Here is a 24,175-nt window from a genome sequence, read left to right as displayed (position 1 = left end):
CACATGCCCTAATGAAATACCAGAGGGTTGGTGTACACATGGCATGGCAATGTGCTGTTCTTAAGGGAAGAATTCTTGACTACAGTGGAATCTTGGTTAGCGTTATTAAGTTGTCCTTGAAGGTCCGTCTCTATCTGAAATGGACATTAACCAAATCAATTTTTCAAAAAAATTATGTAAATCCAATTAATCTGTTCCAGAAAGCCCAAAAGGTTAACACAAAACACATTGTTATATTTTATAATTATAGTTTTGCATGCAGGAAACAATTTGTAATGCATATGAATACATATAAATTAGGGATCGACCGATATGTTTTTTTTCTGGCCGATAACTTAGCCGATGGCCGATTTTGCTTGGGCTGATATTTGTGGCCGATACTGCTTTTGCTCCCTCAATTTATATGAAAAAATGACAATGATAACAAATATTGCAGGTCTCAAGTTTAAACAAATATTTAATGAAATGTAAACACAGTAGGATTCAGCTTTCTTAAACACACATTTGAACAGCATTATCAATTTTAAAAGGAATAAATATTTAACCATGTGCAAAACATTTCTGTCGTAGTTTAAGTTTTATCTAGCATTGATGTGATGACTTCTCCTTCGCAGTGCTGCATAGTGTCTGCATGCTCCCACATCCGTACTGAGGCGGTGGTACTCCCCAAATCTTGCAAGCACAGCGGGTTAGGACAGGGGCTGTAGTCCGTGCCCGACGGAGCATCACATGGAGAACTCACCACACTCCACACCAAGTTCTGGCCCTTTAAATGCTGCACCAATCTAAATCTTTTTAAAGCTCCACCATGGTGAGATATTTCATGGGCATGTTTTGCACAGGGCAAAACCTTTATCACTCACAAAGACAGGGATCCCACACACGGGAGATATAGTTGTTTTGGATGCTGCTGTGGAGGCAGGGCTTATCGGCAGATGGGATCAGTGTAAAGCAAGTATCAGTCAATATCGATACTATGATTGATTGGTGCGCCCCTATTTATAATTGAATGTGTGAGAAGTCCTGCTAACGGAGTTTAGAAGTCCTATTTACAGCCTATTCATGCTTGTATGTTGTTGCACCCATGACTCACCGCTTTTAGGTGTGTCTTCTACTCCAGGGCACGTCCATGTGGAGAGAGAACCTGTTTTGGGCTCCTCTCTGACTAGGCTGTTTATCAAGGTGAGAGGTGTGATGCAGGCCATGACTCAACATAAGGGAACAATGATGAGGGGGATTTGATAGTATGTGACCCTTTCCACCTTTACATGTATATAGCGAAGTATCTACCTAATGTTCAATTCTAATGGAACCTACCCACTCAGCTCTTTTGTGGTAAGTAGACATTTAGTCAGGTAGCCAGACTATGACGCATCAGACATTGCCTAACTTGTGATTTTATATGTTTAAGGCCAAATGAACTCATGGGTGGCTGTTTGTTTTTTTTACATGGGAGCCAAGGTAGAGCCTCTTCAATCTGTCATTTGGCTATATCAACCATGCAAATGTGCCAATGCTGAGGGATGTGCTTGTCAATATACTGTAGACCTTGTCTGCAAGACAAATTCGCTTTCATATTGGAGGAGGCTTTGACACCCTCTGAACATCCCAACGAGTAAGTTCTCATAGTGTGTACTTCTTTTCCACGGAGACTTATTTTCCTAGGTAATAGACAGGAACCAGTGGTGAACCGTGTTCCACCACCAACAGGCTGTTTAGCTGCTACATGTGGGGCACTGTTATACCAGTGGCTTGTTTGTGAAATACCACATCCTCATGGAAACTACTCTCCTCAAGCAAGACCTGTTAAAGTGGACCTATGTTGCTTTTTCTACTTTTCTGCCCTATAAATGTAGTTAGAATGTTATATTCTGGTGTTAAACCATGTCAAAGTTAAAAATAATGAGGTTTGTACATTTGGAAGTGAGCCCTGAAAGAGGTTTGGGATGGCTCAAAACGCTCGGTTTCAGAGGGCGTTGTAAACCTGGAGGTTTGTGATGTCACACATAGGCAGGCTTCCTTATATGGATGTGCGCTGTAGGCGCAATACGCCCACTGCTCACCCCTAAGCTCTGCTTCTGTGTTGACATTGTTAGCTCTCACAAAGTGTTTCTTCGGGTATAAGGGTCAGCTGGAATATATGAAAACAGATCATTTTCACAGGAACCACGAAATTCAAAGAAATACAGCTGGAATAGGTGCAGATTCTGGAAGATCCAGAACACTTTCTGTGCTGGTTATGGTGTGTAGCTGTTCTATAGGAGTCCACAACTCAATATAAAGGGCCCAAAAATGAGCATAATAGGTCCCCTTTAAAGGTGGTGAAAATGTGTTTTTTTTTTTTTTTAGTGCTCTGGATTCAAAGTACCCCCATATTTCAGGGTAATTGTTCCCTCTCAGAGTAACCCTTCTCTTCCCTGGACTTTTTGATGATCAAATAATGTAAATGGTTATTCTGACTTTTAAAACAAACAAAGTTATTATATATTTTGTAGTATGGTTGTACTTGCCAAGCCGAACAAGTGTCCAATAATTCCACTCAGCTGGTCTAAGCAGGACCCGAGGAGCCTGGCACTAAGGCTGTCCTGCAGCCTTCCTCTTTATCCTCCTCAGCTGAGACCCCACCCGGAGAGGTGAGAAGGACAAGCAGTTTGCAGCCAGGTGGAAGCTGAACTGCCCCTACACCAATTTCATGTTTCATTGTCCTGGGGAGCGGTCATTACGTCACAGAGGTTAGCCTCCAATCAGCAAATAACAGGACATTTTAAGTGTTGACCATTTTTAAACAAAACACACACTCCTCGCTATAGCCCTTGACACTGCACATTATTCACAGTTAAAATATCAATATACATGTGTAAAAAGCAGAAGAAATCTGTAACTTATTATTTATTATTAGTAACACTGTCAATTTAAGGTCAGAATACACACTGATAAATGTGAACATGCAAATGGTATACACACTAATGATGCACTAAGAATGCACTGGCACTGACTGCATTGGGTTGAAAGTGATCATTCAGAGGCTAATATGAGCTTATAAAGACTTATTCATGAAGACATCTTACTAATATCAATCAGTCATATTTACTACTGGAAAGTTCCATCTGCAGCCACTCAGTATTTACAAACAGCCAAAAACAAGGGATATGCTCCAGCGTACCCCTGTGACCCTATAGTGAGGATAAGCGGCCTAGAAAATTGATGGATGCATGTCACGATACAGTACCAACTATACATATGAGTAAGATATTTTGCTTACTTAGTTCATTTTGAACGTGTTTCTCTGTGTCTAAGATGGGCTGCGTGCAAGAATAAACCATTAGTCTTTGTTCTCAGAACCTGCACGTCGTCACGGGCCGTTTTAAAACGCTCATTACATTAAAGCGCTGTGGCGAAAATATACTTATCCTGCCCAACCACATTAGCATGCTAAACCAAGCTAACCCTGCTAGCTTCCATTCATGCTCTGTAAGAAGAGGATGTTTATTGCCATTTCAACTTGTTTAGTTCAGGAGGGGGCAGTTTAATGTTTATGATGAACAGTGGTCATCGCCATTTCAACACATCAGTAGGTCATCAACTCTGCCTTTTTTCATTGTAATTTTCAATTTATACGTGTATAGTTCATCGTTAGAAGAATTTATACCGGTGAATAAAAATGATCGGCCAACCGTAGTTCAAAGTTTAAGAAAAATGTAGCGGCTTATACACTGGAAATGACGGTACTCACTGCAGACGTGGAACGTAACAAACCCCTTGAAAAGCGGAGATCTGCTGTATTTGCATTGATGAAATGTTACATGTCCATAAACACTCCAGCCGGCTATTCTTGAAACCTAAAACAATCATGCTAGTAAATGGTTACGCTCTTCTAGCAGAGCCAACGATCTTTGTGGAGAATGAAAGTTGAAGTGTGGAGCACTCAGGATTTACACTCAGCCATTTGCTCAGCTGGCCAGCAGATTCTCCAGAGATGGCTTCATCCTCCCTGTTTTCCTCAAAAACTCCCACAAGGACCAGCAGGCTCTCACCGGATTTGCAGGCCTACTTATGGAGTGGAAAATATTGTTGCCGCAGCCCTGTGTGCTCTACTTTGAATTAGTACGTATCTGAGCCATAAAGAAATAGTTTGAGTGAGAAGTCTTTTTGCACATAGGTAAGACAGTGAACCCCTTTTAAAGCAGGGGCGTTGAACTGAAGGCACTGTGGTCCAAACCTCAAAGCCTACTCAAGGTAAGAGGGCCCAATTGGACATTTGGAGTGTTTGTTCTTTTTGATAGGGATGTTTGATGGACCACCTTTTTGTCATTCTCTCATGTCTGGCGACTGCTAGACATCACAATCTGTGAGACGTGCAACCCGGAAGAGTTAGAGCTGTGAAATGGGCAAGGTACGGCTTTCCCAGCATGCTTTGCTGTAGTTAAAATGATTACTTTTGACTGTCTCGTACCTCTTTTAATGTGTAATTTTGTGGCCACGTGGTGGTGGTGGTTAGCATGTAGGCCACACAGTCAGGAGACGGGAAGATCTGGGTTGGAATCGCCACCCTTGGCCATCTCTGTGTGGAGTTTGCATGTTCTCCCCGTGCATGCGTGGGTTTTCTCCGGGTACTCCGGTTTCCTCCCACATTCCAAAAACATGCTAGGTTAATTGGCCACTCCAAATTGTCCATAGGTATGAATGTGGGTGTGAATGATTGTTTGTCTATATGTGCCCTGTGATTGGCTGGCCACCAGTCCAGGGTGTACCCCGCCTCTCCAGCGTAGCCCCCACTCCAATGAGGATAAGCTGTATAGAAGATGGATGGATGGACAGGGTGTAATAGTTAAATTGCTGCCATTTTTAGGCCTGTACAGTTAAATTATTTGACTTTTGGTCTGAAACTGGCACCCTTATTATAAAATATTTTGAATTTCATGCTTTCGACTTTTAAAATGAAAATGCCTCTGAAAGACGGAATATTAGAATGTTACGAACGGAGAGGAATCATGTCCATAATCATGTCCATAATTACATTACAAGCTAGAAAATATGTGCAATTGGGAGTCAGGCAAAACAACTACAAGTTATTCATCACGTACACACAATACAGCCGACATCTGTGTATGACTAGAAACCCATCTGACCAATATAAGAAACACTGCTCTGAAATCTACACACTTCCCCCGTATAGTCACTGCTAATTATAATGCAAGACGAAGAGGGGGGGGCAACATCAAATTCAGTCGTAATAACACAATCTCGGATCCAGATGGACGATATAGTATTATTAACATATCAATTGATAGCAACCCCTTCACAATAGTCTTTATGGCCCTAATAATGATGACCCCAACTTTTTTCACATTTTTTTCTATATCCTCAAAAATCTACCCAGCTGAAATTTAATCATAGGAGACTTCAATACAACAATAATAAATAGTCAATCACAACAGGAAATATCAGAACATTCAAATCTACTATAATCTTCAACAATGTATGGAGGATGTGGCCTTGGTGGTAGCTGGAGGCTAAACCACCCTAAAGACGGAGAATACAGCCATTCTTCCAAAGTACACCACACATACTCTGGAATTGACTTTTTCCTCACCAGCAATTTCTTACATTCTGGTATACTTGAAAGACAGATCCACGCATAGACAATTAGTCTCTGTTAAACTACACACAAAGATTACTCTGAAGGTCACCACATCACTTCTGGAGGATCAACAATTCCACAGTTATTGTAAGAGGGAGTGGACATCCTTTATGGAAAGTGACCAGACTTTCCATAAAACCAGAAATGACTCTCCCACTATTTCTCCAACTTTACTTAACCAGGAAAGTGTTTAAAGAGGCAAAATCATTTCATACTCATACAAAAACAAATTAAAAGACACAAAATTACAACTTGATATCGGAAAGAAAGTCAAAGAACTTGAAAACAAGCAGCAGTGGGACGATACAGCCCACCTCCACGGCTTCCGAAAATCCTTGGGAAGCCCTGCTATTGAAATGTATCTCTACGTGCCGGGTGTTTACTACCTGCTGTCATTTTAGGGCCCTTTGGGATCCCTTCGATCTTTTTTTATGTGGTGACGCACTTACTTTGAAGGCCGCAAATGTGTTGTGCGTTGAGAATGTCTGCTGACGGGAATGAAGAAAAATAAACGTGCCTCTTGTTCTTATTTCACTCGCACAATGTCAGCAGGCATCAGAAAACTCTCGTTTGTATGAACAAGCGATAAAACACACACCCTAAATTAAGGATCGACCGATACATCGACCGGCCGATATTTGCGGTTATATATGCGGTTGGTTCACCGATGTATTTTTCCGGCGCATGTTTACAGACAGGCATTCGCCGGGCAGCTTTATGTTGCCGGTGGGCCCTGCAACACATGCAGTCGCGGTAACCCTACCACACTGCAAGAGTGGCGAATCGCAACAAGGTGCCTACTGTTGGAATTAGGGAGCTGTTGATGCAGTTGGAGGCTAATATGTACAGCTGTTACCAACACCGCTTTAATGGCAACCTTGGCAATTCAGTCCCATGGTGTTTGGAGGAGTTTCATTCTGCCAACGCCGGGCTGAGGTTAAATACGTGTAGTGTTATGTGTGTGCGGTGTCTCCACGCACGCACGGACGTGCGCGCACTCACACACACACACACTAAGAACGGATTGGAGCAGCCGTGTCTGCTTATCAGAGGACTTTTTGCATGCACAACACGGACTTTAATGATGAGAGAAATGTTTTATATATCTTACTAAATTGTGTCAGTGTGATGTGTTTGCGTGGTGGAGGCGGGGGGGGGGGGGTGTGCGTCTCACTGCGGAGGAGCAGTCATCACATCGATGCTAGATAGAACTTAAACTACGACAGAAATGATTTGCACATGGTTGAATATTTATTCCTTTTAAAGTTGATAAAGCCGTTTAAATGTGTGTTTAAGAAAGCTGAATCCTACTGTGTTTACATTTCAGTAAATATTTGTTTAAACTTGAGAACTGTAATATTTATCATTGTCATTTGTTCATGTAAATTGAGGGAGCAAAAGCAGTATCGGCCACAAATATTGGCCCAAGCAAAATCGTCCATCGGCTAAGAGTAATGACAAAAAATCATATCGGCATCGGCCCAAAAAAAAACCATATCGGTTGATCCCTACTCTAAATCATACAGCCTGAATCACACATACACACAGCCATGACAGCATGCTCTGCTAAACTAATAAAACCCCTCTAGCATCCATTTACAGTCGGTAAGAAAGGAGTTTCATATTTTGGGGGGGAAAACTTTGATGGGTTTCAAATTGCCCTTTCAACATGTTTAGTTTGGAAGGGGCGGGATAGTGTGCGTGATGAGATTCCACCATGGAGCCATCCGCTGTACGACACAATTTCATTCCCATTATACCAATTTCCGTGAGATTCCCCATTGTATAGTTGATTCCTTTTAGCCAATGCTACAATTCCGTAAACGCTGCAACAATCGGTCCCAGTGGCGTCATTAGGCATATCTATTAGGGGGGCTTCAGCCCAAAATTTTCTTAATAATGCCCCCTAAATAATTTGATATTTTTTATTGGTTATTTTTTATTGATTTTATTTTTTTTTACAAAACAAATCTCTGACAAATTGTATATAATAGGCAAGAATAGGAGTTTAAATAAATATTCACATTACCTGTCATTAATTTATAATCATAAATCTGTCCATTTCCCATAATTTCATGGAGTAAGGTAGAGAGCCCCTTCACTGCGCCATTATCCAGTCCATGAAGAGTACGCCCACACCACTGAGAATCCAGTCCATGCTTTCCCTGCAACACGTTGCAGCGTGTTTACCTACTTTGCAGCACACAGAGCTACACAGCACACAGAACTATTGACTAGAGCAGCAGTAGGAGAAGAATGGATATAGGAAAGTTTTTCAAAAGAGTAAGTATTCATCACTGCTGCTAGCAATTAGTTAGCTCCAGCCCACAGCTAACAGCAGTTTGAACCATGAACCAAGCATTTCCCATTTTACAAAAAATGAAAAATATCAATAAATGAAATTAAAAAAAAGACATACAGGCGATCTGGGCTCACGTCTTTTACCTCTGTTGTTGCCAAGAGGTAGGCCAAGAGCTAGATTGCAGCCATAAAGGAAGTAATTAGCATATGCTAATTAGCTAGCCTGTAGCTAATATCATGGTCCTGGTTGGAGTGCCAAGTGTGCCCTGTGCTCTCCTCAACCTTGGGGGGCACAGCATCAGTTGTGTTTCTTTCACATTATGGATGCACACTGTGGGTTACTGAGTTGGGCTCATTCCACTATGATTCATTTATCATTATCCTTATCGAGTAGATTTAATAATAAGGATAATAATAGTAATAATAAGCAGGCTAATACTAGCCCACTACTACTACTACTTCTGATTTATTACTACTACTATTAGTAGTTGTAGGAGTAGTAATAATCAGAAGAAGAATAATGATGATAGTAATAACGATAGACTAATGAATAATATGATAATGATTAGTATATAATTGATGACTGTCCACTGGACAGAATGGTTGCAGAGCTTGAGCAGCGGTTTTGCAGTGTAGATTGTGTAGATTGTGTGTACTTGTGTCAATTCAATGGTGGCCTTAAACAATTGAGTATCTCTACTAAATCTGTCAAAGTGGGAAAGTTATATCCCGCTTCTTGTTCCTTATTTGTTTATTGGATTTCCTAATGTCTACTACATTCATTCATATCCTGTGCATCTCCAGGGGGCTAAGCCCCCCCTGTCCTCAGAACCTAGTGATGCCCCTGGTCGGTCCCTATCATGTCCACCCTAAGGCCCTTGAGGATAGGGCCTCGTTCTCCTTAGAGTTGTCACAGTCGAAAGTCTTCAGTTTTAGATGTCTCACGGCTTGGCTAAAATTTCAGTTCAGGCATTTATCTTTTTAACAAATCTAAACAGACGCAAAAATGTAATCTGATGGTTTCTAGTTAATCTGAGATTACAGATTACATTCGAGCCAAAAACAGTGGATTAAAGTCCAAATATTTACCACTATCTGTGTAATCTGGGTTGTCAACCTCACTGAGTTGGTGTCCAAGCACCCTCTTACTACAGGAGGGTTTGTGTGTGCAAGGGCAGAAGAATCGATACTGTGAGGCACGAGGACATTGTGGCTGACCGTGCTACTTGGTCCCACATAAAAGGACAGCACGTCTCCACACTGACTTCATACCATCGATGGAGCTGCTACTACCTTAGTATAAAAAGAACTTATTGTATTAAAGTCTACTCCATTGTTGACTTCAAAGGTGAAAGCTGATGGGTGCTTAGAGGTGAAGCAGTTGAGCCCAAAATCTATTCACAACCACCACTGTTTACGGTAGCTCTACAACACACAATATTCGACCTTTGCATTCTCACATACTTTACTGACTTAATCTGATGGCTTGTGGTCATACGTGTCAGCTAAAGGTGATGAGTTCCAGGAGTCAGGACACTTCTGTCCCCTCTAAGGGCAGCCATGCTCGGGCCACAAGAAGCAGTGCAGAGAGGCCAAATTGTACAATTTATTGAAACAGTCAGCATTTCCAGAAGAGTGTTTTTCACTTGCTAGTGTCGGTGTTAGCAAGGCTAACTCTCTGCTTCAGTACTGCGCTCACCATTACAGTGTAACCTTGGTTTTCAAACCTCCATGTTTTTGTAACTTGGTTTATGATGACATGATATATTACAAATATACAACATAAGGTGGCCAGAAATATTTCAATATTGAATAATGCAAAATTTGTTATCGTTCTCTGGTTCTACCATATCTAACTTATGTGGAAATACGGGATAATCACTGGCTAAATATACTATACTAAGATGAGTAAGGATAATCCATAATGCCGCCTATATGAAACATACAAACTCCCTATTTTTAAAATCACTAATCATAAAACTTGCTGCCATAGTTCATTTTCAAACAGCTAAAATAATGCATCAAGCTTAAGAATAAGCTATTAGCTAAACATGTCATCCAATACTTCTCTACAAGAGCTAATTTAATAAGCTTTACTTCTTCCTACTCGTTTTGGACATGTGTCATGGAACGGGATTGATTAATGTGATGTATTCCATTGTAACCTGATGCATGTTCAAATACAATGAAACCATTACCATATTTGTATTATGAAACATGGGGGTCTTTTTAAGAACTAGCGATAAATGATGGCATTACAGTCAGTTTATGACTCATGGCGCACCTCCTCCAGTCATGAGACGAGGGAGGAGGGAGTGTCCCAAACTTGAGTGGATCAGAGCACCCCGACTAGCCAAACATGCTAGACTTTGGTGTGAAATGTGTCACGTGTGAGTCCACCCTTAGAAAAGCCCTCTTTGACTATGATTTGCAGCCTCATCATGTACTGCCCCAACAAAAAACACACCAAATGCAAGAATGACGTGACAGGAAAGGCCTTCACCTGCACCATCTACTGTACGTACACAAGGAGACCGAAAGCACCTCTTTGGAGTGTTTGGATAGTTGTCTGTCTGTTTGGTATCGTGTTCTCCAATCAACACATCCCTCTTTCGTGAAGAGATGGTTTTGGCCTCACTCACACACAGGGTGGGGTCACACTCATATCCTGTCATGCACACAATTGCTGTACTGTTGTACTATGTTCACCCTCAAAGCTCTGCATACTTTCACTCCAAACGTTCAGCCTTTCCTCTCCTTTGGAAGCAGCTGTCTAAGGCACTGTTTGAACCCGGAGCACTTTACTGTGTCTGTGCACACCGCTGACCCCACAGACTCAATGCCTCTGTGCCAGTGTCCCTGTTGTTTGGCCTCCTGTCCATTACAGGGTCTGGGTCAGGGTCAGAGTGGGAGTGGGACTCCACCTCTCCAGACTAGAATGACGTGCCGATCTACTACAGTAACATTTCAGATTGCTGTGTGTGTATGTGTTTCCACCTGAATGGCTCCTCAGCATTAAAAGTGGTAGGCATGTCTAAGAGAAGGAGAATCAAATGAATACAAAAGCAATAGAGTATTGTGATAAGACCGAGCACTTTATACGCTCCTCCAAATAATACACAAAATTCCCCATCCCAAACTCCCTTTATAAAACTGTATCTGACTTTCTCTAGAGACTGACACCATCAATTTTACAGACACAGAATTAAGTGTATTTGGCAGAAACCACCACAATGCTTTAGTTTTTTCCCATGCAAAAACTACACCTTAGTATGTAATGACTAGACTTGCAAATATGTTTGTGTGTGTGGGGGGGGGCAGTCAGAAATGTTAAAGGGGACCTATTATGCTCATTTTTAGACCCTTTGTATTGAGTATATACTACATAGTAGAGCAGGTGCACTCAATAACCCACACAAAAAACAGTGAGAAGAGAAAAAAACCCATCAGAGAAATGGCTACAATATTAGGAGTGGCAAAACGTAGTTTGGTCTATCCTGAGAAAGAAAGCAGGCACTGGTCAACTCAGCAACGCAAAAAGACCTGGACGTCCACGGAAGACAATGGTGGTCGATGATGGCAGAATCATTTCCATGGTGAAGAGAACCCCCTTCACAACAGCCAGTGACGTGAACACCACTCTCCAGGAGGTAGGAATATCACCACCCAAGTCTACCATAAAGAGAAGACTGCACTAAAGTAAATACAGAAGGATCACTGCAAGGTACAGGCCACTCATAAGTCTGACGAATAGAAAGGGTAGCTTGGACTTTGCTGAGAAAGTTCTAAAAAAACAGAATGTTTCTGGAAGAACATTCTTTGGACAGATGAAACCAAGATCAACCTCTACCAGAATGATGGCAAGAAAAAAGTATGGCGAAAGCTTGGAACAGCTCATGATCCAAAGCACACTACATCCTGGGTAAAACACAGGGGAGGCAGTGTGATGGCTTGGGCCTGCATGGATGCCACGGGCACTGGGTCACTAGTGTTTATTGATAATGTGACACAGGACAGAAGCGGTCCGCGGTCTGCGGTATTCAGAGACATTCTATCTGCTCAGATCCAGTCAAATTCAGACATGTTGATTGGGTGGGGTTCATAATACAGATGGACAATGACCCAAAACATACAGCAAGAGCAACCCAGGAGTTTATTAAAGCAAAGAAGTGGAATATTCCTGAATGGCCAAGTCAGTCGCCTGATCTCAACCCAATTGAGCATGCATATCACTTGTTAAAAACTAAATGTAGGACAGAAAGGCCCACAAACAAAGAGCAAATGAAAACCGCTGCAGTAAGGGCCTGGCAGAGCATTGGAATGGAGGAAACCCAGTGTCTGGTGATGTCCATGGCTTCAAGACTTCAAGAAGTCATTGCCAGCAAAGGGTTTTCAACCAAGTATTAAAAATGAACATATAGTTTTCAGTTATTTATTATTTGTCCAATTACTTTTGAGCCCCTGAAATGAAGGGATTGTGTATAAAAACTGCTTTAATTCCTGGCATTTGTATGCAATCTTTTTGTTCAACCCACTAAATTAAAGCTGAAAGTCTGCATTTGAACTACATCTGAACTGTGTTATTTCAAATACATTGTGGTAGTGTACAGTACCAAAATTAGAAAAACTTTGTGTCCGTCCAAATATTTATGGACCTAACTGTATTCCAGCTGTATTTCCTTGGATTGCGCTTCCTGTCCAAAAGGTCTTTTTTAATTTCTTCCACCCACGGCCCGTCCCTGGGCAGGCCCACTCCGATGACTCCGATGACTCCTGTGATTGGTCACACGCCCAAAGTGCTTCCTAACTATGAACAAACCCCACTTTCCAATATAGTGGGTTTAGGAGTTGATGAATAAATAAAGTCTTGGAGGGCTACTACTGGCTGCTGATGATGAACCGTGTATGAACTCAGAGTGGTAACGTAGGCACCTCTGGTGCGGTGGAGCTCAGGAGAAGCCGGACGTGTGGGCTTGCCTCCAACCTCGCCTGCCCGAGGAGGAGCACTCATTGTCGGACACACTTTGTCCGGCTTCTGAGCTACACAGCACCAACGGTGGATATTTGGTGGATATTTCACAGTCCCGTCCTTTGCTCCAATAACTTCTGCCAGAGCTTGCCTCATAAACAGAGAAGCAGAGCTTGGGGGAGGGCAGAGAGTGTATCGTGCCAACAGCCACGCCCACAAGGAACCCCGTTCCTCTGTGACATCACAAAGGAACAGTTTTGCAATGCCCTCTGAAACAAAGAGTTTTGAGCCATCACTCCCAAATCCCCAAACCTCATGATGTGAAACTTTGGCATGGTTTAACACCAGCATACAACATTCTACCTACATTTATGGTGTCACGCCCGACTGTAACACGGGTTTGGTGGTCCTGCTATTTTGCTGTCTTTGTTTATTTGTTGGACTGCTTACTGATTTTGTTTTCTTATTTAGATTCGGCCACTCTCGTCTTAGGCAGAGCTTCAGCTCACCTGTTGCGACTGGGTGGCACTCGGGTATTGTCCTTGCTAGAGACGCCAAGCCACGTGCCCTTTCCAGTTGATGTTGTTTAGCTTTTTGCTGTCCTATATGCCATTCAGTCCAGCTGGTAGTTTTCTTGCTGGACATCCAGTCTGATTTTTATTTTCCCTATGAGTCTACGTCTTGCAGTGCCTTTTGGTCTTTTTGCTAGCACCGTTGTTTCTGGTCCCCCCCGCCCCCCCCCATATATGCGACGTTACCATTAAAGACTATTTCAGCACCTACCTCTTGTCCTCTGCATCCTGGGATCCCTGGTCTGGTTTTGACCGCATCTCGGCACATTTCGGTCAGAAAAGTGGAAAAGTGAAAGAAGCATGATATAGTCATGTCAAAAAATGATTCAACCACCATTGTTTCTTCACTTGAAGGCCTGACCAAAGGTACATTTGTTTGGACAGATGTCATGATGATAACATAAATAGCTCATAGGAGTTTAATTTATGATATCCAGCAACTTCCATGGTTTTCTTGTTTTTTCCCAAATCACTAATATTTTTAAACTTTAATTAAACAAAAACTATAACATTGTATTTCCAAAAAAATGTACTGTTTTTTTGTTGTTGTTGTCATGGTTATATTTGTCCAAACAACTGTACCTTTAGTTGTTCCAGGTGTTACAATGAACATGAAACTGAGCAAACAAAAGTTGCATTTAAAGTTGCTCCACACAGTATGAGTAGCCATTTTTACACAAAGATCCCTCAACATTACCAAAACCATCGAGCCAGCATGTGAGGCCAGGAAGGTGATCTTCCACAGCATGCCAGTCAGGGCATCCCCCAATCTGATCATTAGATGCATGGTGATGTCAACGGACAGCAACCACAGCTTTCAACACAAGTGGAAGTGGAGAAGTGGAAAAGTGATTGGCAAGTGTTAAAATTCACACTTCGGTCCCGGTGTGAATACCTCAGGGAGACCAGGAATGATCGGAACACTTTTTCTTTGAGCAAGTCTAAATCAGTTGGTTTTGTGAGCTCACATTTTGGATGACTTTTTAGCTAATAGGTTATTGTTAGCTTGATGCATTATTTTAGCTGTTTGAAAATGAACTATATCAGCAAGTTTTAGTATTAGTGATTTTAGAAATAAGGAGTTAGTATGTTCTAATAAATATTTGGAAGCACAATGAATGATAAAGAAGGAACCATAAACTTGTGCGACTACAAAAATAATATAATAAATAAAAAGTATATATTAAAGGAAAACTGCACTTATTTTGGAATTTTACCCATCATCCACAATCCCCATTCTATGGAGAGAAAACGATTTAATATGAGCTAGCTAACAATGTACATGCCATGTTGGACATGAGTTGTTCTGCTGCATAGCATCTGCATTAAATACATTTTTACCTGCAATTGGGTCCACATCTCTGCTTCCTACACAACCATGCTCGAATGTGACAGGAAAGACTACGAAGCCCTCTGCAAAAGCCTCTAACAACGTATTATTGTTTGATATACGCATTAGTACATTGATGATAACATGTAATACTTGCAGTACTGTATCTTGCTGTATTTTGATGATTGAAACATTGCAGAAACTTCTTTCCTAGGCACATTGATTTAGCCCAGGTGATAACGCTACATCAACAACAGTAGCATGGAAACGTTGATGGCAATTACTATATCTGCTCTTAATGGGATGGCTGTGTCTTCCAGCACAAGATTTGCAGCTAGCAAGGCATGGTGTTAGTCTGCAAGATATATATATATTTTCATGTTAGCTGCTACAATAACAATATTGCTGTAGCTTGGTTAACATACAAGTCAGTTATGGAAATGGAACACTGTTGGTGTTTTTTAGATTATTTTGGTTGGATTTTAGTGTCAAAAAATGTACTGCCCATGATGTCCATTGTTAGCTAGCTCAAACAAACTCATTTTGTGTCGGTGGAACCCACAGAACAGGATAAAAAAAAATATGTGTTTAAGTGCATCATTTAAGGATTGTCAATGATGAGCAAAATTCCCCCAAAAGTGCAATTAAAAAAATACAATCAAAGTAAATACAATAATATACATATATCCATATATTTTTAACTCGGAGGCTTTACTGTGTTTCCATCTTTCCTCCCCTGTCCATTGTTTTGTCACAAACACAAACAGGAAATTTCTCTCAGTTCATGCAGCCATGGGTTTGACAACCCCCCCCCCCCCCAAAATCACCACATCTTCTGTTGCCCCTACCTTATCTTATTAAAGGCAGTTTATCTGCCTTTTCCTACTCCCCCACATAGTAGTTGGGGCCGTGGCCCACTTGTCACCAGTCAGTGTCAAAGAAGTGTCAGGGATTGAGAATAAGCAGTCGTCTGGTCATTGCACCTGACATGGCGTTATCAGTGGACACTGAGGAAGGGGAATAATAGCTGACGGGGGGTGATTGCAGCCGGGTATTGTTTATGTGTCCAAGAGGACCGTCATATGTATGTAAGGTTAACAGGGTAGGGGTGTGTCCCCCATTTGGGGTCTGTGTTTGCCCAGTGGACTTTGTCCTCTCTCTCTTGTTGTCTGACAAACTGTGGGTGGGGGGTGGTAATAAAGGGTTCCAAGTGGATTGGCTCTGCTCTCCATCACAACTGTCCTTATAGTCTTTGCTTTGGTCATTGTTCTTTGCTAGCGACAGTTATCTGCAATTGTCGAATTTAGGTTTCATATTCTGAAGGAGGTTTTTGTGCACGCCTCGTGTCACCAAACATCAACCATACATGTTATGAACGCCCCCCCCAGCATGTGGTGTTCAGTAGATTTTGTGTAAAGAGGATTATTATTATCATGACTGACTCAACCCGGCTAAATATATGAGCTATAGCAGCAGTGTGTCCAGGTCAGAGTGGCTTTACATTGTCTTCACATGTTTGGGCGAGCTTGGTTGAGCTTTCTTGTTATCCATCTAACAGTGTGGTGTTGCTGTCTTCTCTACTAGGTGACATCACACAGAAAGGCTTTGAGAAGAAAAGAGCCAAACTGCTGGCATCCTACATCCCTCTTTTGCCCAGTAAGATCAGTTTTAATGTTGCATTCACTTGTAATCGCACCTCACGTTCTCTGCTGTGCACTTAAGGATGCCAGGTCATCAATAACTCATGTTATCTACTTCTGATTAAGTAAAGCCATTTACTGCTATCTTTGGGCAACATTTTCACAATTTCTGACAATCTGGGGCGCTCTAGTGGTCACTAGTAAAATTGCACATCTAAAGTATTGAGTATTGGCCTAGCTTTACAAACAGTACAGGTAATCTGATGAATCAAATATGAAATACCACAAAGAAGCCCTTTCCTGTGTAGGCAACAAACACCACATCCCATGTGTAGGACCATCACCTGCTACTCTGTACTCCTTTGCATTCATCCTTATTGTCTCAGTGCTTGGCTTCCAAGGCTTCCCCAAAGGAAAACTACTCTAGTCCCATGTTGTCTGCTAACACAAGTACAGTATATATTGGAATGCCATTTTCAGAGGTTGTGCTACTAAAGCATACATGTTTTTTATCATGTTTATTTCATTCATTTGCTAAGTCAAAATGTTCCTTCTAGATGTGGATATGACTTTGCCAGACGTGCAGCTTTCCCCGAGCCACAGTGGCGACCCCACCCCAAGTCCTGAGGCCCCTGGCCCCTCCACATCTTCGGCCTCCAGACACCACCGTGCACACCGCAGTGGAGGGGCCAGAGATGAGCGTTACAGATCAGGTGCCTACGCTGTTTGCATGGAGAAACCAACAAGTAACACATCACATCCCCAGTAGTGTGTTATTTCCCCAATTGTCTCATGGTATGTATTTACTTGTGTAGACATTCACACAGAAGCTGTGCAGGCAGCACTGGCCAAACACAAAGAGGAAAAGATGGCACTGCCCATGCCAACCAAGAGACGCTCAGCCTTTGTCCAGTCCCCCGGTGATGCTTGCACACCTCCAGGTAAAAATCATTCCTTCAGAAGGTGGAATGTCTTCGTATCTCTTTTAATGGTAATGGTAATGGTTTTATTGAACATGCATCAGATTACAATTGAGTGCATCACATAATCAGTTCCCAGTTCCACATGTCCAAAAGGAGTAGGAAGAAGCAAAGCTTATTAAATCCTACCCCTCCATCTGGTACTTTTACAATCAGTAACTGTTTGTTCACTTCCTGCTTTCCATGATACAGTTTAAGGGTTTTTTTTTTTTTTAATAATGTACCCCGTACCGAAGTACGAGATGATATGACCATCCAATGACATAATATCCATAGTTTGATATACATACTGAAATGCTATGGCTTTTTAACGTAGTCCTCGCATATAAGTGTTTCAAATGTACTTCTTCCCTGAGATCATATTTCTCCTCTCTTGTAGAGAAGTATTGGATGACATTTTTAGCTAATTGGTTGTTTTTAGCCTTATGCATTATTTTAGCTGTTTGAAGATGAACTATATCAGCAAGTTGAAGTATTTGTGATTTTAGAAATAAGGAGTTACACATTCCAAAAAACATGCTAGGTTAATTGGCGACTCCAAATTGTCCATAGGTATGAATGTGAGTGTGAATGGTTGTTTGTCTATATGTGCCCTGTGATTGGCTGGCGACCAGTCCAGGGTGTACCCCGCCTTACGCCCGAAGACAGCTGGGATAGGCTCCAGCACCCCTCGCGACCCTCGTGAGGAAAAGCGGTAGAAAATGAATGAATGAATGAATGAGTTAGTATGTTCTCTGTAGGCGGCATTATGAATTATCCTTACTGACCTTTTTTGCAGTACATTTAGCGAGTGAAGATTGCTTTTATAGTTATTATCCCATATTTCCACACAATAAGTAAGATATGGTAGAACCAGAGAGCAATAAAGAGTGTGGAGTGATTTCTGATTGAGAACAAATTTTGCTTTGTTCAATACTGAATACTGAATACTGAATATTTCTGGCCACCTTATGTTGTGTATTTGTAATATGGGGTTTCCAGCTCATATTTTCATCCATTAGATGAAATAGACATCAGTCTACAGTTTACTATTGATAATGGCGACAGACTTCAAATTCCATTTTGTCTTCCCGCCAGACACTTCTTCTGCATCAGAGGATGAGGGCTCTCTCCGCAGAAAGGCTGCCCTAGCTCAGGGCTTGCAGAGTCCCGATTACTGGATCAATCGTTCTGTCCAAAGCTCCTCCACATCGTCATCAGCATCCTCAACCCTCTCCCATGGAGAGCCCAAGAGCCAGCCTCAGCCCCAGCTCGCTGCTTCTGTCTTGACTGATGTACTGGCTCAGACCCGTATAGGTACATTTAGGAAACGGCACAAATCAACACATTAGATCACATTCTGCTTCATTCCTGGCCACTTCAAACCTTCTTCCAATGTTTCCCCATTAGAAAACAGTGTCCCTCCAGATGTTACATCCTCTACTCCTCAAGACAGAGGTTCCAGGGTGGACCTTCCTCCTGCTGTTAGAGGCATGAGCCGTGGGCAGAGCCGCTCTAGCATGCTGGACACTGCTGACGGTACACACACACACACACACACACACACACACACACACACACACATGACTGTCATATGTTGGGGATCTAAGATCAGTGTGTCTCTATAGAAAAGCCAAATCAGCTCTCATTCCAAATAGATATCATAGATATGTAAAACTTGGTCATTGGTCATTGATGTGGCAACCACTGCAATTGAGTGACTGCATTAAAGCTCCTTTCCACAATATTCAGCAATCAACATTGTTATTGTGTGTTCCATCATTAAAGCATCCTCATGTTGCTATGATTTGAATGCCGCTAATCACAGATATGTTCTGTTCTTTCTTTTGGGTCCATTAATACCTCCGTGTCTTGCCTTTCCTTAAAAAAGGAAAGAGAAAAGGTAATATAAATCAAACCTTGCATCAGGAGGGATGCTTAAGAGGCCCGTGTTGGCTTGCTTTCCAGCCTGTGTGTTTCATTGGTGTAGGTTTAGACTTAGAGAACCTCCTGTGTTCAATTTCCCTTCAATGCTTCCAACCTGTGTCTGTCGAAGTAGCAAATTCTCCTTTCAAATCTTCCCTGCTCCTGATGACTGTGAGCCTGTGCTTAAGAACCTTTCTCTGTGCGTGTGTGCTACCACTGAGATTTGTCTTAGATTTGCATGTACACAAGGGTTCCATTTGTTTGCTTGTGACGTTGGTTGCTGTCTTTGGTATTTGCCCAGGTGTGCCCGTCAGCAGCAGAGTGTCCACTAAAATCCAGCAGCTGCTAAACACACTCAAGCGGCCTAAAAGACCACCACTCAGTGAATTCTTCCTTGACGACTCTGAAGAAATAGTAGAAGGTGAAGATACATCCATTCTGACAGATGACATCTATACCCTTTAATCCAAATCTTGGTGCCCTCCAGTTCCCCAGCCAGACCCCAACACCCCCAAGCCCGAGGGGCGTCAAATCATCCCGGTGAAGGGGGAGCCCCTTGGTGTCGTTAGTAACTGGCCGCCTGCCCTGCAGGCAGCCCTGGCCCGCTGGGGTGCAACTCAAGCCAAGAGTCCTGCCCTCACAGCTCTGGATATCACAGGCAAACCCCTCTACACTCTCACTTATGGTGAGCACTACTTTTAAAGCATCCAAAGCGTCTAAAGCATCCAACATAAGAAACAATCCATTGAACTTTCCTTCCGACAGGCAAACTGTGGAGTCGCAGTTTAAAGCTGGCCTACACGCTGCTCAATAAACTTGGCACAAAGACGGAACCTGTGCTACAACCTGGAGATCGAGTAAGTGCACGTCAGCCACAGGGTGCACATGCTGTGCACACAATGTTGAAATGAATGATCTTTTGTATGTTAGGTGGCATTGGTCTATCCAAACAGTGACCCGGGAATGTTCTGGGTAGCATTCTATGGATGTTTGTTGGCTGAGGTCATCCCAGTGCCGATTGAGGTGCCACTGTCGAGACAGGTGAGGATGTTACTCATGGACAGTAAAGGGGGGAGTATATTTTATAGGTTGCACTTGTCTGTAAGCTGTAGGTGTCCTTGTGGTAACATGGGGTACTTACACTGAAAGACACACTACAAACCTTGCAAATCCGACTTAAATCCGACTCCGCGTTGCCAGCTTCACTTGTTAGCTGCGATGACTGACTGAGACGTGTGACATGTTTTCATTGGAGTTCAACATTTGCCGTGGTCCAACAGAAGCTGTAGTAATTCTACACTCGATCAAACTTGCTTAACATGTCAGACCCAGTGGTCTGGCTTCAAAACGTGGTCTTAGCGTCCACTTTACTACTCCATTTCACTACTTCCTGAATCTGCACTCCAAGCATCACGGGAACTCTAATTGATTTAGCCATAATTTAGCTGCATCATTGTTTAAGCTGCAGTGTTCAAAGTGTCAAATAAAGTAGCATCTTCTAATCCGGAATAAGATGTGCTCCCAGTAACAACCATCTATGGTCATTTACTGGATGCGATTGGTAATTGAGCCAGTCAATCCCAGCATGTCATACGTTTCTTCTTATCTCTCAAAGGATGCAGGCAGTCAGCAGATCGGCTTTCTGCTAGGCAGCTGTGGCGTCAGTCTGGCACTGACCAGTGAGGTCTGTCTCAAAGGTCTGCCCAAGACACCAAATGGAGAGATCATCCAGTTCAAAGGTCAGCCAGCCCCTATGCTAGATAGATAAAGTGTCTGTGTTACCGGGAGCTAAAGCAGCCGCAGCCTGAAAAAAAAAAAAGCTCCATCGCTAATTCTGCTGGATGGCTTCTCTGGAGACCTCATTAAAGTACTATACAGTCTAATGTTTAGGGCCTTAAGGTGTGATTGGAGGTTCTAGTAGTCTCTCCTGGTGGCGGGTGAAGAGAGAGATCTCTTTCATGATATTAACATACTCTCATCATAACCAGGATGGCCAAGAATGAAATGGGTGGTGACAGACACCAAGTACCTGACCAAACCATCCAAAGACTGGCAGCCTCATATTCCCACCGCCAACACCGACACTGTCTACATCGAGGTACTTCCCGTATATTCTTTAGTTTAGTGTGACATATCCTGATCGACCTCTTCATTTGCCCGTTGTCCACTGAAGTACAAAGCCAGTAAGGAAGGAACGGTGATGGGAGTCGCCGTGTCTAAGATTTCCATGCTGACTCACTGTCAGGCCCTGACTCAGGCCTGTAACTATTGTGAAGGTCAGTGCGTCACATCACTCGTTATCCTTGTGCATCACTCCCTCATTGGCTAATGTGTTCCTGCTTCTCGTGCCAGGGGAGACGTTGGTTAATGTGCTGGATTGTAAGAAGGATATGGGCTTGTGGCATGGTGTCTTAACGGTGAGATAATTGCCACCAACTCCGTGGTTAAGAGACTACTTAACAGCCAACTGTGGTGACAACAGCTATTTTTTTCCCTCAGAGTGTCATGAATAGAATTCACACCATCGCTGTGCCATATGCCGTCATGAAAGCCTGTCCGATATCCTGGGTGCAGAGAGTCCACATCCACAAAGGTTGTTTTCATAATTGCCTTTAAAATATTGGCTATAACTGTAACATAGTACCTGTCCTGTCCTCTTGTCATTCTCCAGCTCGTGTGGCCTTGGTGAAGTGCCGTGACCTTCACTGGGCAATGATGGCCCACAAAGAGCAGAGAGACACCAACCTGTCCTCCATACGGATGCTAATAGTAGCCGACGGGGCAAACCCATGTGAGTGGCATCCTTCTGTACATGTTTGATTTTGTTGTTCATGATTCACCCTCTTTGTGTCCTCTTAGGGTCTGTGTCATCATGTGATGCCTTCCTGAATGTGTTCCAGTCTCATGGTCTAAAGCCTGAGGTTATCTGTCCTTGTGCCACTTCTCCCGAGGCCTTGACGGTGGCCATACGCAGGTACAGTCCAACCCGGGGGCCATTTCCAGCTGAACATGTCCATGGCATACTCAGTCTGAGACATTTAGTAAGTCTCAGAAGGGGCTGCTTTTTCCGTTCACCGCCTCAGTTTATATATGCACACAGTAGAGGAAGTAGACAAAGGAACAGATACGTTTCCACAAATAACTAACTAAATGTTGTGACTTCACCACAGCATAACGTGACCTTTCTGCTGCCTTTCTGTCCAGTACAGCTCATGCTATCACTTCCTCCTTTGCTCGCTGCAGGCCTGGTGCACGAGGAGCTCCTCTGCCAGCCAGGGCCATCCTGTCCATGGGCGGGCTGAGCCACGGTGTAATTCGAGTTAACACCGAGGACAAGAATTCAGCTCTAACTGTTCAAGATGTGGGCCATATCATGCCTGGAGGTTTGCCGTACATGATGCCACACATTCCAACTCCTTCCAGCATCATCATAAAATATGTCAACATTCTGACCTAAATGTGTATTTCAGCTCTCATGTGCATCGTGAAACCAGACGGATCTCCTCAGCTGTGCAAAACTGATGAGATAGGAGAGATTGTGATCAGTTCTCGAGCAGGAGGCACCATGTACTACGGCCTTCCTGGTGTCACCAAAAACACATTTGAGGTCCGTCCAAACTCCTCAACTTCAAGTGACTGGATAGCTCAATACTTCTACTCCTGGTTAAGAGTAGATGTAGACGTTTCTTCCGCGTCACCACACTATTTACAGTGGTATGACCATTTATGGGGTGACTTACAAAGGCATCTGGAACATCTTGAGCTCTTCTTTCAATTGATCATTGTTTCCACTTTCCACCAGTGGACTTTCTTGACGTTTTTTCTTCTTTAGGTGATTCCTGTCAACCAGTCTGGTGCACCGTTAGGAGAAGTTCCATTTACCCGTACTGGTCTGCTAGGATTTGTTGGCCCAGTAAGGAACACGTACACAGAAATAAAGCACTGGTATGTTTACGGTCAGCAATTAAAATAGGGTGCTGAGATGTGCCTGTGTGTCTTTCACAGGGCAGCCTGGTATTTGTTGTGGGGAAGATCGAGGGGCTGCTGATGGTGAGCAGGCGACGCCATAATGCCGACGACCTGGTGGCGACTGCCCTCGCAGTGGAGCCTGTCAAAACAGTTTACAGGGGAAGGTGAACCACTGCCTGCTTTATCCACTACTCCTACGGTGGTGCGGGAAAGTTTGGGCTGATACATTTCAAGATGTTCCTTCATAAATGAGCCATTGAGGTAGATATATCATAACCATCAAACCTGACTCAGCTGGAGATGTTTTGGAAAGAGGAATGGTCCAAACTACCTTCAACCAGAATCCAGACCCTCATTGGTAGCTATAGGAAGCATTTCTTTGATGATTATATGCTGATGCATGGGCTGCACGGCGGACGAGTGGTTAGTGCGCAGACCTCACAGCTAGGAGACCCGAGTTCAATCCCACCCTCGGCCATCTCTGTGTGGAATTTGCATGTTCTCACCGTGCATGCGTGGGTTTTCTCCGGGTACTCCGGTTTCCTCCCACATTCCAAAAACATGCTAGGTTAATTGGCCACTCCAAATTGTCCATAGGTATGAATGTGGGTGGGAATGGTTGTTTGTCTATATGTGCCCTGTGAGTGGCTGGCCACCAGTCCAGGGTGTACCCCACCTCTCGCCCAAAGACAGCTGGGATAGGCTCCAGCACCCCCGTGACCCTCGTGAGGATAAGCGGTAGAAAATGAATGAATGAATGCTGATGCATAAATGTATGCACCTGCCTATATTTGTTTAAATAATTATTGCACACATTCTGTAAATTAATTCCCCTTCTCATCTATCACTGTGTTGGTCTGCTATATAT

At 43.0% G+C, this 24,175-nt stretch overlaps 1 protein-coding gene across 4 annotated transcripts in view; it reads left to right on the top strand.

Annotated features, from left to right (window-relative positions):
- LOC131137619 (disco-interacting protein 2 homolog B-A) overlaps positions 1–24,175 on the top strand; it is an 87,392-nt gene that overhangs the window by 51,107 nt on the left and 12,110 nt on the right. For all 4 annotated transcript variants that reach the window (XM_058085773.1, XM_058085774.1, XM_058085771.1 and 1 more), the window contains 20 exons: positions 16,398–16,469; positions 17,011–17,166; positions 17,269–17,394; positions 18,511–18,729; positions 18,823–18,951; positions 19,640–19,759; positions 19,826–20,023; positions 20,104–20,195; positions 20,269–20,379; positions 20,954–21,077; positions 21,327–21,436; positions 21,512–21,614; positions 21,691–21,755; positions 21,838–21,931; positions 22,010–22,129; positions 22,198–22,312; positions 22,582–22,721; positions 22,809–22,945; positions 23,171–23,251; positions 23,344–23,471. In XM_058085773.1, the coding sequence (XP_057941756.1) occupies positions 16,398–16,469; positions 17,011–17,166; positions 17,269–17,394; positions 18,511–18,729; positions 18,823–18,951; positions 19,640–19,759; positions 19,826–20,023; positions 20,104–20,195; positions 20,269–20,379; positions 20,954–21,077; positions 21,327–21,436; positions 21,512–21,614; positions 21,691–21,755; positions 21,838–21,931; positions 22,010–22,129; positions 22,198–22,312; positions 22,582–22,721; positions 22,809–22,945; positions 23,171–23,251; positions 23,344–23,471 (2,440 nt within the window). The remainder of the gene's footprint in view (positions 1–16,397; positions 16,470–17,010; positions 17,167–17,268; positions 17,395–18,510; positions 18,730–18,822; positions 18,952–19,639; positions 19,760–19,825; positions 20,024–20,103; positions 20,196–20,268; positions 20,380–20,953; positions 21,078–21,326; positions 21,437–21,511; positions 21,615–21,690; positions 21,756–21,837; positions 21,932–22,009; positions 22,130–22,197; positions 22,313–22,581; positions 22,722–22,808; positions 22,946–23,170; positions 23,252–23,343; positions 23,472–24,175) is intronic.

Source organism: Doryrhamphus excisus, chromosome 10 (genome assembly GCF_030265055.1).
Source record: "Doryrhamphus excisus isolate RoL2022-K1 chromosome 10, RoL_Dexc_1.0, whole genome shotgun sequence".
Lineage (NCBI taxonomy): Eukaryota > Metazoa > Chordata > Actinopteri > Syngnathiformes > Syngnathidae > Doryrhamphus > Doryrhamphus excisus.
Note: the sequence above shows the minus strand (reverse complement) of the source record. Positions and strands in the feature narration are given on the sequence as shown.